The sequence below is a fragment of the Helicoverpa zea genome, chromosome 3, assembly GCF_022581195.2.
Source record: "Helicoverpa zea isolate HzStark_Cry1AcR chromosome 3, ilHelZeax1.1, whole genome shotgun sequence".
Classification (NCBI taxonomy): Eukaryota; Metazoa; Arthropoda; class Insecta; order Lepidoptera; family Noctuidae; genus Helicoverpa; species Helicoverpa zea.
This window is the reverse complement of record NC_061454.1, coordinates 6982637-6997123: the sequence shown is the minus strand read 5'-3', so window position 1 is coordinate 6997123 and position 14487 is coordinate 6982637. Positions and strand designations below refer to the sequence as shown.

General features: G+C 36.7%; 1 protein-coding gene across 1 annotated transcript; it reads left to right on the top strand.

Moving 5' to 3' along the window:
• The first annotated feature begins 7666 nt into the window (after nt 1–7666).
• LOC124645720 (putative leucine-rich repeat-containing protein DDB_G0290503) lies at nt 7667–13927 on the top strand. The gene is made up of 4 exons (XM_047185587.1): nt 7667–7889; nt 8400–9428; nt 10904–11143; nt 12313–13927. Exons 1-4 carry the CDS (start codon nt 7845–7847, stop codon nt 13114–13116), a joined length of 2118 nt encoding a protein of 705 aa, XP_047041543.1. The 5' UTR covers nt 7667–7844; the 3' UTR covers nt 13117–13927.
• Nucleotides 13928–14487: the final 560 nt, after the last annotated feature.

The window sequence follows — 14487 nt, the reverse complement described above, 5'->3', positions numbered from 1 at the left end:
CTGGTGCAATTAAGTCAAGATTCAAGTACTTTTTGAGCCTGTATATAATAATAAACCGGTGCTAAATATAAATTTAGATATAACTTTTCGAGGTAAAAAGTCAAATTATGTGATGCTAATAATGAAACTTTGTCAACCATCCCAAGAATTTTCTTTCATTAATCAGAATATTTTTTTATACAATATTATATTGTATTAAAAATGCGTCTTGTACCTACTTCCTAAGGAAATTACTAATTCTAAGTAGTCTGATTTTATATGATAGTAAATTAACAGGTATATATTTTATCGTTTTTATTTCAAAGTCCCATGCATAGGTATTCCCCAATACTAAATACTTACGCGATAAATTCAAATCCCTTTTCTCTCGTTTTCGTATGGCCATGGCGAGTCATATAATCAGGGTTAGACGAGAGTGCTGATTGTTTTTATATTTTTGGACTAAAAAAAAAACGTAAAATGTAGCCCAAACGTACATAACTTTTTGTTGATTGGCAAATGCAATAACATGGGAACATAGCTTCTAAATGCACGCGAAGCGAGTGCGACTTTTCTGTTTTAAAACTCAAGACTTTCGTCTTGACAGTTTACACAGAAGACTATGGTTTGTATAATTTTTAGTTTAAACAAAAAAAATGGGTTTTGTAATTGTAAGACCGATTTTCGAGAGGTGTTTTTTTCGATCACCTGGTGCTCTAAATTGTTAAATAAAACGCTATTATGTTATTTATTGCAATATTTATACAAAAGTTTTCTGCAACTGTTATAGAAAACTATAAATATTTTTACAAACGTTCATGCTAGCGGAGATGTCATACCTACCGCAACATCTCCTTAGGAAGTAGCGCGCCAAAATGCGGGTGTTCGGGGGACGAGGAACATTACTATCTCCGTCCTCATAGGCCTTCTTTGGAACCCGCACATTTAAAATAAGAATCACCAATCAATCAAGACCAATCTTGTGGGCCAGATTTGACAGGGAACCCGAACGCCATGTTGCTTCTAGCACCTTAACTGGGACTAGATTCTGCAGATTTTACTTACCTAAGTGACATACGATTCACATACGACTGAGATCCAATTCTAACTCAATTACGATTGAAGCGTATGACGTGGCATTCCGCTATTTTTTCTTTTAAATAAACGTTTTTATCCGTTTCTGTGATTCAATAATAAATCGTATTGTCTGCAAATTATTTACGTTTGCAATATGATTGTAGAGCAAACTACCATAGGTAGTAGTAGGTACCAAATGGCAGATAAGTAAAACGCAAACCAATCGAATGTCATTGGAATACGATTGGTTTTATATTAGTAGCAGAATGCCCGATAAGGTTAAAACTGCTATTGTGATTACATTGTTATCCAATTAATCCAATTTGTCATTACCGATGCGTATAAAGAGGACATTTTTTGTTTAATACACAAATGGTCAAATTAAGTTAGCGTGTTTCTCACCTAAGTGCCAACTCAAATGGAGTAGAGGAAAGTAATTTATCACAACAACCTATTTAATGTTTTTAATAACCTAGACTTAATCAATGCTTCTGAATATTTTTACTCTCTAGCTATCGCGGTTCTTGTGATACAGCCTGATGACAGATGGACATCGAAGTCTTACTTATAGAATCCTGTTTTACTCTGGGTACGGAACCCTAAAAATGTTTTCGATCATGGTTTTCTAACTTTAAAATAGGTTTGCGATTTCGCTCTTACTTGCCTCTAAGCTATTAGGTATGGCAGGCAGGGTAAATAAAATTGTGAAATAAAACGGAAATAGAATAGTTATTGAGCTAATAAAACATTCCTAGTGGACGAGGTACCCTACATCACATAGTTGCTCCGTTAGAGTAGGCAGGCACTTAGGTGAGTGCCTCGACTGTACGCAGGAAGTTAAAAATAAAATGTATATTTTTTTTTATATATTTTTCTATCGTTACCTGACTTTGGTAAGATATTTAAAAAAATGGCGATATTTCATTCTTTGAGTAACTCCGAAAGTTTAAATAAAATAAATGAACTCTTACGATAAACTTTTATAATTTAAAAAAATACTTGAAGGGAATGATAAGATTTGATCTAATTTCTACTTAAAACCATTTATTTGAATTTCCCGTCGAATCACTCACACCAGTCGAAGCATTCACCACTAGGCGCATTAGCTAGATGATCAATCTAATGAGGGTTTTCGATACTTTTTCTGCCGCCAGGCGGCGCTTCGTATGCGTCAGGTCCAAACAGCTGTCAAATAGTATGGAATTGTAGGGTCCGAACTTATTGTTTATTGAAATTCTGTTATATTGGAAGTGTTATTGATTTTATTATGGACTACGGTCAGAATAAGGTTTCCGAACTAAAAATTGAGCTAAGAGAGAGGGTGCAAAAGTCACTGGTACTAAGGAAAAGCTTGTTGAAAAATTTGTTAACACAATATGATTTAGTTTTTTTTATTTACTCAACCTCAATAGTAAAACAATAATGCAGTGCTTTAATTATAAAAAAAAAAAACACTAAAATCGTTCACTATTCATAGTAAAGATAAGCACTTTGACAGTTACCTGGACCTGACGACTCGGTGCTGCCACCTGGTGGACGCCATTTTAGAAAACCCTCATTGCGCAATGTTACGTATTGGGCTTTATTGACTTGCAAAGTTATTTACGAAAATTGTGTAATGATTTTTGGGGGCATTTTTTTCTTATAGCACAATATTTTTACTGCAATATTGCACAATGTTATTGCAGGTCCAAGGGATGCCTATAGTAAATAATCTTGTTAGGACTTTTTACACAAATAAACTACCTACTATTTAAAATAATGATTCAATAGTCGATGAAACTGTTACTAAGTATATTTTATTAGTATTTAGGAACAGTGATATTATGACCGCCATTTGTTTTTAGACTGAATCTTTAAATAAAAAGTCATATCAAGATGTTTATCTTTAGGCGTTCCCTAGACTGTGAATTAAATCGAGCAATTACGTATTGTTCGAGTAGGTAAATATTAAAGATTGCGCAATGATTTTTAGCGATGAAAATATTTATTGCACAATATTTGTATCGTAATATTGCTTAATGTTGTTGTAGGTCTAAGGGTCGCCTTAAATAAGTGCCTACTCGAATGGAGTATTATTATTGGAGTCAATGGGCGAAAGAGAATGAAAGCTTAAAATTCTTACTAATTTATTATTATTCTCGTGCACTTATGTTAGAAATAATTCTGTTTTTTAAAGTGACAACGAAAATATTGACGTGCAATGTTTTAATGAATAAATAACTATTGTTTAAAAAGATTTGTTAAAAATGATAATAAATTGATTAAAATTGTAACTTTTGACTCCGTGTCTTTTAATTTTGAACCTAATTTACATCCATCAAAGTGCTTTCAGGAATAACAGAAACTGATGTTAGAATTTATTTTCCCTCTCACAGGTTTTAAATAATTGACAAGATGTATTATATCAGATTTTTTATTAAATACGCTTCGACAATTCCATTGTATTGCCTTGGTTTTGTGTTCCATTATGAATATTCTTTTCAGAAACTGCATTAATTACAGTGGCAGCGATGGTCGGTGAGAGGTGTTGAGTCTGGGTTAAAGATTTAATTAGTGCTATGATTAACTCATTTACTGAAGCTGATGATAGATCATCTCTGGGGATGAGAGCACAACCATCTTTTGGTTGAGGCAGACCCCTAGCCCCTAGTGAGTTCTTGATGGAATTGCTGATCATAACCTTTTGAAAACTGAGGGGGGGAACGTGGCTTAATAATGGTCTCTGCACACAGCGGGCGCGGCGCGGCGGGACGGGACGGCGACGCGACACTGAGCAGTTGTAATGTACTAGAAATTACGGATGACATCACACAGAGCCGTCCCGCTCGGCGCGACGCGACGCGACGATCTAGTACATTGTGTCGCGTCGCCGTCCCGTCCCGCCGCGCCGCGCCCGCTGTGTGCAGAGACCTTAAATACAGTTTTTTTATAAGATGTTTTATTTTTTTGTCGGAGAGTAATCTTGAGGAACAGAAGCATTTATATTGCTTGAAACTGTGGGAGAGGAAAGCAAAGCATCAGCATAAGATAATTTAGAAATTGTAGGATGAAGTTTTGAGGCTTCAGCATATGATATGCAGGATTTGGCCATAGACTCCTTTGTTTTTCTGCCTCTCATACTCTAAACATTTCTTACTAGTGGCCTCGTGGAAACCTTTGCAGAGACAACAATGCAGATTGTCCTCAGAGATGGTGCACCCATCCCCAGAGTGACCTTGACCACATTTGTAACATTCTAGGAGTAGACCTACAGTGACTTTTAACATGGCCATCTACAACAATTATAGCACTGGATTGTAGGGTAAATGTATAAATCAACAGCTAATGAAGCGTAGCACATATACACCCGCTTTAGTAAAACTTGACCATCAAAAGTCAATATTACTGTTTCACTATTTTTAAACTCAGGTTTGCCATCTACAACAGACTTGCGTTTAATCTTCCTCAATTTTAAAATCTTTCCACAACCAATTGGGACTGATACATTTTCGAGGACATCATCATCAGACCACTCCATGGGAACGCCTCTAACGACGCCCATGCGGGTCACCGAGAAAGTTGGAATGAAAGCTTTGACATGTTCTTTTTCTAATAAGCTATTGGTAATAAAAGAGTTGGCGTCTAAGTATGTAGTAAAGGATACAACCAGACGATTGACGACACAATTTTTTTTAAGCTTCCGTTTACTATACCTCTAAAAGAATTTCTCCTTAAAAACCTGCCAAATGAAATTGGGTTTAAATAGGTATTATCGTAAGAAGCAGTTTGCTCTCTCTGTATATGTACAAGAAATGGTGCCGCATCAGAAGAATTGTATACCAATCTGGGGCCCGATTCTCCTAAGTTAATAATGTCAAAATCGAGTAGAAATCGAATCGCAATAGCAGTTTTAACCATATCGGGCATTCTGCTACCAGGCCCGCCGTAAGCGGGCGTGCAGCGCGTGCACAGCACGCGGGCGGCACGTCCTAGGGGGCGGCAAATCTAGCGAGTTATCACGTAATATTTAAAAAATACAATATATTTTTACCAATTATTTGATTTCAATATTTCCGAACTCAGCAATAGCGCTAAGAATATTACTTACACTGCCGGTTTCAATTAGGTACATCTGTTGAAAGGACATTTTCAAAATTAAAGATTCTTATAATCGATTTAAGATCAACCAGTGGCGTAGCGTGGGGCAAATGCTATTTAGGGGGCGGCAAAATTAAACCAATAAAATTTCAGAAAAAGCCGCCCTAGCTTTGGTCGTCTCCTATCAATTTTGACTGTTTCACCCTTTGCATCCCCAAAAAAATTCGCGCTCGCTGCGCTCGCGGCTCCATGTCAGATATCGCATTTTATCTTTGTTTAATTGTTGAGGCATTCAATTCCGAAAAAACATTTTTCGCGCACGTCCGTTATGGCTTTTTATGATAATATGTTTACTTCATGAAAACTCTAAGGAAAAAATCGCGCTCGCTTCGCTCGCGGCTTTTGCACTTCACTTCTGTGCATATCTTACTTTTTGACTTAGCTTTGTTAATTAACAGTGGTTTTTATTTGTTTTGTGTACTTAGACTAAAAAATTTTCGCGCTCGCTCCGCTCGCGCTTCCTTACATATGAAATGTGCCTTGTAAGTTTTCAACGGGAAACCCACCAAGTAACATATTTTACTGACTTTAAACATCGTTATAGATATTTAAGTGCGTTAGTTTAAGTTAATCACAATCTTTCAAGACATAGGGGTCACTTGGGTAATGATTACACTGGGCCCCGATTCTCCTAAGTTAATAATGTCAAAATCGAATAGAAATCGAATCGCAATATGATCGTAATAGCAGTTTTAACCATATCGGGCATTCTGCTACTAATAAAAGACCAATCGTATTCGATTGACATTTGATTGGTGTGCGATTGGTCTGCTATTTTGATGATTTTGGTCTATACGGTAGTTTGCTGTACAATCATTTTGCAATCGTAAATCATTTGCAGACAAAATGATTCATTATTGAATGACAGAAAAGGATAAAAAGGCTTATTTCAAAGAAAAAATAGCGGAATGCCACATACGCTTCAATCGTAATCGAGTCGGGATTGGATCTCAGTCGAATCGAGTCGAACGTCAATCGAAGGTCGCTTAAGTAAAATTAGGAGAATCGGGCCCCTGCATTGATGCCCTAAGCAATTGCTTAGTTTGCTTATGGGCTAACCCAGGACTGCTTAGGTTACTCTGAACATTTCAAGTAAATAAAAAGTTATGTGTAATGTATCTTATGTATTGCAATAGTTATTTATCCAAAAGTAGGTGGGCTTTCTGCAATCAGAGCGGTGCATGTACATATTTTTTTCTGTTGGACAAGTAAGATGGATATGAATGGGCGGGGAGGGTCCGGATCCCCTGGATCTACCCTCCCCCCCCCCTTATATATTTTTTGTCAAAACGTATGTAGTCGTAGGGCGGCATAATCAGTTTTGCACGCGGGCGGACAAACAGCTAGCGGCGGGCCTGGACTGCTACTAATAAAAGACCAATCGCATTCGATTGACATTTGATTGGTGTGCGATTGGTCTGCTATTTTGGTGATTTTGGTCCATACGGTAGTTTGCTGTACAATCATTTTGCAATCGTAAATCATTTGCAGACAAAATGATTCATTATTGAATGACAGAAAAGGATAAAAACGTTTATTTCAAAGAAAAAATAGCGGAATGCCACATACGCTTCAATCGTAATCGACTCGGGATCGGATCTCAGTCGAATCGAGTCGAACGTGAATCGTATGACGCTTAAGTAAAATTAGGAGAATCGCGGCGCTGACTGGGTATATAGCTAATATGCGAACTAACAATAGGAACAGACGCACTATCAGTCTCCATGTCCACTACACCACAGCTGCAGTCCGACTGAGTTTTCGCGCCATTTTTGCGCCTTCTCATATTACACTGTTTGCAAAGGCTACGTGTGGATACCCTTTTTCTCTTTGTATTAGTAGTACTGAAGGCGGAGCTATCAGTGTCCACTAACGACACCGGAGTTGGTTACATAATGCCCAACTTCGGGCGGCAATGTTCCTCCGGGATCATCCGGAGGTTCCATGTTAGAAAAAAACTAAATAAAAAACTTACCAAATAGAATTAACACTAACACTATAACTAAGCTACAAAATATTACGATAGAATATACATATACAAAAACTTAATCTAATCCAATATAAAAATTAATGTTCAGGTTTCCCGCGCTTTCCCTTTGCCACGTTAAAAAGAGACATTGCACCCCGAGGCGAGCCCCTTTGGGCCGAGACCCAAGAAATTCAGATTTCTGGACAAATTGTTTTTAAAATCTGTAGGGGCATTCGGATAATAATCTGACTGACTTTTTTTCTCCTTTTATTCAATTTTTATTCCCTATTTTCTACATCTTTAAATTGTTGATTGTAAGTACGTTCCATTCCTTGCATTCACGTTCTTCTTAGATCGTATCGCATCGCATCTCCATCTGGTCATCAGCTAGGAAAAGATTAAAAAAAAAGAAAAAGAAAATCCCTCTTTGAAAGACGCATAGACATAATATATATATTACATCTATGCTTTTCATTCATTGAGGACGTGACAAAACGTGACAGTAACTAGTATGACACTGACACAATTTGCGAAAGAAAATGTTTATGTGGCCAGGTGAAGCGACTGACAAAACATACATTGTTCGTAATAGTGAAATAATTATTAAATTTATCTACTAGTGCAATAAGTTCCTGTTTCATTAAAAGTATCTAGGTTAATATCGGTATCGTAAAAACTTATGATGGAAGATCGAGCAGCTAAGCTAGCGTTAGCACGGAAAAAGGTGAACTGTGTGATTTAATTTTCCTTATCAGTTTTTCTGTCGTTTATAACGCTGGTACCTACTTATATCTAGCCAGGATCGGTCAGAGGGTCGTCTTAGTCTTAGTCTAGATCTATAAAATAAAAGAACACTTTCCGATTGAGTTCCATGATATACTGCGGACCTGTCATTTAATTTAAACCCATTTAAATGTTTAGAAAAAACTATGTATTTAGATTATGCTTTGCTAAAAGATAGATTGCACTTGCACCCCAATAAGCAAGAAAAAAGGTTTAAGGGAAGCTTATTTCGAAGGAAATGCATTCCAGCTAACCTACAAGTAATATGAGCTTATTTATATTTTATAAAAGATATGCCTATGTTACATCAGAGGCTGCCTGAATGTAGTTAAGCAGTATATTTATAGTATAGTTGTAGCAGAATATCAAATAATAGTTGCTGTTTAACATCTGTTTTATGACTTTTATTATTTAGGAAAAGGATACCTACTGATTAGTTTTCATTTTTCAGCTGAAAGACCATCAAGAAAAGAAATTGTTTTCTGGACAAAAAGATGATACAATTTCTAGAAAAGGAGATATGTTAAATATTGAAAGTTCTGAATTTAAACCTGATGAGGGATTAGTTACTCAAAGCATACAAGACGCACTGGACAACGATAGTTCCAACATTACTGATAAAAATAAAACTAATCATTTAGTATCACAAAATATAAATACTGGCAAAAATACCATCTTTCCAGATGACAATTCAACAGCTCCCACAGATAATGTTGATGTAACAGAGTTCTTTATTTCTAACAAAAGAAATTTAGAGTTACAAGTACATCAATTGCAAACAAAATTGGACCAACTTGAGCAGAAGCATGCTTTAATAATTGATGATTACAAAATATGCAACCAAAAACTCAATGAGCTAGAAATTGAAAATAAAAATTTAAATGGCAAATATTTGAATGCTATGCAAAAAATTATGATACAAGATGAGAAACTCAATGAACTTAATTCAGTAAAGCTAACTTTATCTGAAGAAAATAATAATTTGTCTGAACAAATAGAATTTACCAAAACGGTTTTAAATGCTAAAGAAGCAGAAAGTGATTCCCTTCATAATCAACTTTATAATCTACAGAACCAATATGATGTTGTACTCCTGCAGCTACAACAGTTGACAAATGGCTCAACTGCTAATACCCCAAGTGGAAAAACCAATAACAGTGAGAAAGTAGATGCCCTTATACAAAAAAATGCCAATTTAGAGCAACAGTTGGGTTTATTGCAAAAAGAACGAGATCAGATTAACCAACATTATGAACAATATGTTTCTGAACTGAATGAGCAATTAAGGTGTGTAATTAAAAAAAATGAGGAGCTTACAAGAGAAGTTGAAAGTTTATCTAATAGAGAAAACAGTTTAATTGAACAGATAAGTGATATGGAAATAAGGATACAAAATTACAACATAAATAAAAAGACATATGAAATAGATTGTAATACTAGTACAATAAATCAATTGCAAGATAATTTAAAAACAACTCAGGTAAATATCAAATAATGTTAATGTAAATAGACTTATTACAAGATTTAGTTGTTATAGATATAGTTGCATAGTGTGACTGCTCTGTATGAGGTAACGGGTTCTGTGAAAGCCTTTATTTCCATTAAGTCTGCATCGCCCCCATATTATCATTTTTAACCTTTGCATTGATAGTGGTATTTTCCCTGACCTCATGAAGCACAGTAAAAGGTTGCAAGAAAAACCCTTCAAATTATAGAAAGATCTCTGTTCTTCCTGGGATAAGTAAAATTTTTGTACTTATCGTGCTAGATCAGATGTCCAGACACTTCAATCACATAATATTCCATGAAGACCTGTTTGGTTTGGTGTTTGGCAAAGGGAACGCATGCAGAGACGCAGGTGCCAGTCTAGTGACTCATATCCTGGAGTCCGACCTTAGGTATGACCTTTCCAAGGCATTAGATTGTGTGGATCACAAAACTCTTATTTGTAAACTAAACCTTACGGAGTTCGTGGTTAAGCACTCAAAATTGTCTTATCCTATTTGTCAGACAGACAGAAAAAAGTTGACATAAACGGATCAACATCTTCAGGGTCATTAGTTAAAATGGGCCTGCCTCCGGTGCCTCAAGGTTCAATACTGGGTCCATTTTTTGTTTATCGCATATGTAAATGATCACCTGTATATGATGTCTGACATGGCAGATGTAATTCTATTTGCACATGACACTTCCCTTATTTTTAAAATTAATAGAAAATAATCTAGCCATGTGCATGTAGATGATTGCCTGGCTACTCTTTAGGTTTAATTAATGAAACCGTTTTCTTGGGCATAACTATAGATTCAAAATTACGAAACATAAGGCAACTTACAGATGTAGCAACGGCATGGCTTGTACATTTCGCCTACTTTCACAGTCTAATCTCTTTTGGAATTTTGTTGTGGGGGCAGCGGCTGACGTAGATTCTGTTTTCATACTTCAGAAACGGTCAATTCGAGCTTTTTATAATATGGGAAATCGCGACTTACTGAGAGAGCTTTAAAAAAAAAACAATATTCTTACGTTTCCTTCTCTCTATATTCTTGATAGCCGTTTCACCCGCGTCCCGTGGGAGCTACTGCCCGCACCGGGATAAAATATAGCCTATGTTATTCGCAGATAATATAGCTTTCTAATGGTGAAAGAATATTTAAAATCGGTCCAGTAGTTTTTGAGTTTATCCATTATAACCAAACAAACAAAGTTTTCCTCTTTATAATATTAGTATAGAAAACAATGCTTGCTAATCTAGGTGGTGTACCTAACATATGTCAATAAAATTTACTGAATCTGAACACCATTGACAGTTATTGTTGGCCAATACATTGCAAACAAGTCTATGATTACCTTTCAAATCTGTCTCTAGGGGTAAGGTAGTGGAATTGTAGTGGAACTACGTATTTACTTTTCATGTTTTATTAATATTTTCACATCATTTGATTTTTTTTGTTCTAGGATGACCTAAATGAATTACGGAGCAAATATGAAACACTTCAAACTCAATATACTGAGAGTGTTGCTAAAATTCAACAATTGTCTGACGTTAAAGCAGAAGGATGTCATCATGACAACATCAGTATATCTAAACTAAATGCTGATATGACGAGTGACAAAGTGGCTGCACAAAGAGCTACTGAACAAAACAAGAAATTAAAGCAAGACATGCAGGACTTGGAGGATGCTTTTGTGAAAATGGTATTTGTTTTTATTAATTTACTAGCTGTTTTGCCGCGGATTCACCCGCCTCCATGGGGAACTTCTTCTCGTACGGGAATAAAATATATCCTATGTTTAATGTTACTCGGGAATAGTGTAGCTTTCCAACAGCGAAATAATCTTTCAAATCGGTTGAACAGTTCTGGAACTTGTAGAGCAAACTAGTAAACAAATGCATGCGCAAAGGAGACTGTTGCCAAGCAACCAAACCTATACCTACTCGACACGTGTTTTACCCTTCCACTGCGCATCTTCAGGAGATGTTCGGGCGCTCCAGCATCGATTTATTGTCTCGCGGAATTAACGCTACATATTTTTCGTAACATTCTATGTCATGGATTTCCACAGAGTAACGCCTGAGTCCATAATCACTACATAGGATAAAACAAAACCGCTTTTTCTGTCCCTATGTCCCTTAGTACGCTTAAATCTTCAAAACTACGCAACCGATTTTCATGCTGTTTTTTTAATAGGTAGAGTGATTAAAGAGGAAGGTTTAAATGTATAATAACATACATTAAATAGTGAGGAAATACCCTTATCCCATGCGAAGCCGGAGCGGGTCGCTAGTTAAGATTCTGGTAACTCCCGATGGTCAATGACCTAAGCTAAAATGTTAAGGTAAATTCGCGAGTATTAAATAGAAAACTTGGTCGCAGTTGCGATTGGTCTACATTAGAAACTGCGAAAGTTTCGTACAGTTTCTAGATCATACATCTACGAAACGAACATTCTCCGAAAAATGTGTCGAACACTCACATAAATAAAGTCCGTGTTACTTAACAACATTTTATCCGACAACAACGTAACAGTGATGCTGACAGGACTGTCAGTCCTGAGTGAACATTTTGTGTTCTACTTTCCGTTCCCTTTTAGGTTAATGCTATAGAACGCTGTTGACAGCCACGTCCCACTCACACCCGTGTGGACCATGAGAGTGGCATTGACGAGATTGCCAGGATTTGATAAAGATTCCCAGTCCCTGTATTAGGATATCACAATAAAATGCTGCATAAAACCAAGACAATCCAGTAGATTCTTCCTTCTCAAAATTTAATCTCATGTCCCTGCCCCTACCATTTGTAACAATGTGTTTTTCAAGCTTTTTGAAATTATATCTTAAAGTAAATTTTATACTAACGTTTCAGAGTAAAGACAAACTGGAATTAACAGAAAAGGTAACAGCTGAAAAATATTTAAACCGGGAACTTACGATTAAATTATCTGAAGTGGAAGAAAAGGCAAAAGACATGCAAATTAAATTGAAGGCCAAGGATGAAGAAATGATAAGATTACAAGCAAATTATAGAACTATCGAAAAACAGTGTGAAAAATTGACTAATCTGGAAAGCAATGATATTAGTACAGTTACAGATGTTGAACCTAATTCGGAAATAAACAATGACGTCGTAGAAGAGTCTGTTGAAACTTCGGAATTAGAAAGCAAACCTTTAACTGATGATTTTAAAGAAAATAAGCGCAATATTCTCCAGAGAGCAGATGCAATGACAAAGCTTCAGGAACGTTTCTTAAAAATAATGGGTGAAGTTGCTGATTTATCTGATGAGAAGCACAGACTGGAACATATCATTTTACAACTTCAGAATGAAACAGATACAATTTGTGAATATGTGGCACTATACCAACAGCAACGGAGTTTGCTCAAAAGACGAGATGAAGAAAGAAGTGCTCAGTTAAAGATTTTCCAAGAAGAATGTGGAAAACTTAAGAATCAATTGGAAGAACTGAGTGGACTTTTGTCTCGGTTTGCAGTAGATAAAGAATTATCATTTTATTTTGAAAATGAGTCAAAGCGAATCGATATGGAAAATGTTATGTCATTATTAGACAGTCTTAAAAATAATTCATTAATAGATATCAATAAGAAAAATATAGAATTCAAAAATTTTTATCCCTGTAACTGTTGCTCTGGTAAGCTTATTGATGTGTAGAATACTCTGTTATCTGCATTAACAGTTGCAATATTATGTATTATGACCTAGATTTACCTAAGCTATTATACAATATATTTAAATCACTACACGCGCAACTATGACAGACTTACATAATAAATAACATCGAATGTCTAAAGTTTTGTATTACCCAGCCAGCCCAGTGGTTATCTCGTGATTGTGACCGCATTTGTAATACCTGCGACCAAAAGTCGATGACAGCTGTAAGTGTTAAATAAACAGTTCGAAAAGTAAATTCTACGTAAGTTGTATATTAATGTCAGTATCGAGAACGTTAACTTTCAACACTCGGAATAGTTGGTGAAATAGTTTTCAGGTTCGATTTCTACATCGTGTGAAGTCAAAACGTTTGTGCGCATAAACACGGTGTTTGATTGAGTTTTTTTTTAATATGTAGTAAGTATGTATTAACAAAAATCCATTAAATAGGTACATCATTTGTTTAGTAATTGGTACTGATGCCAAAAATACAATCAGTAAAATTTGAGTAGATTTACAAATGACACGTTTGCCAGACTCAAAGCTGATAGAAATATAGATCATAGCTGCTTCCCACGGTTTCATCCGCTTCCTGTTCCATTCCGTACCAAGATGAAGATGAAACTTTCTATTAATAAACTAATTTACTAAATCGATTGACTACATCCAGAGATTCCTACAAGGTCAAAACAAACAAAATTTTACATCTTTCAACAACACTGAATCTTCACTCACGGAATTTAAATACTTACCGATTTTTATACGGATGCCCTCCTTGTCGCATAGTAATAAATGTCTTGTTTTAAAAGAAGGGATATAGTGTTTCTATAATATCATCATTTTTAGCACATTTTGAGGACTTCATTACGCCCACCGCCCGCCGCTGCTGCCGCCGTGCAGGGGCCCGATTCTCCTAAGTTAATAATGTCAAAACGAATAGAAATCGAATCGCAATATGATCGCAATAGCAGTTTTAACCATATCGGGCATTCTGCTACTAATATAAGGGTGCGTCCACATCTGGCGAATGCGCCGCGAATGCGCAGCACGCGAGCCGATCGCGAGCTGTCCGCGAGCTGCGCGCGTGCATTCTTGTTCGTGCGCCGCTTCTGCGCCGCACGCGCGCAGCTCGCGCGCGACCTAAGCGCCGCACGCAAGCGGCGCGCAGGCGGCGCGCGACGTCTGCCATCTTCGATAGCACTGAGCCAATATACGGAACTGTAAGGGCGAGAACTGATTGCGCGCAGATCGCGCGCCGCTCGCGCGCTCTATACGAGCCTTGCGTGAGTTGCGCTAAAGAGGCGCACCGAACTATTGCAGTGACTGCACGCGCGCAGCTCGCGATCGGCTCGCGTGCTGCGCATTCGCGGC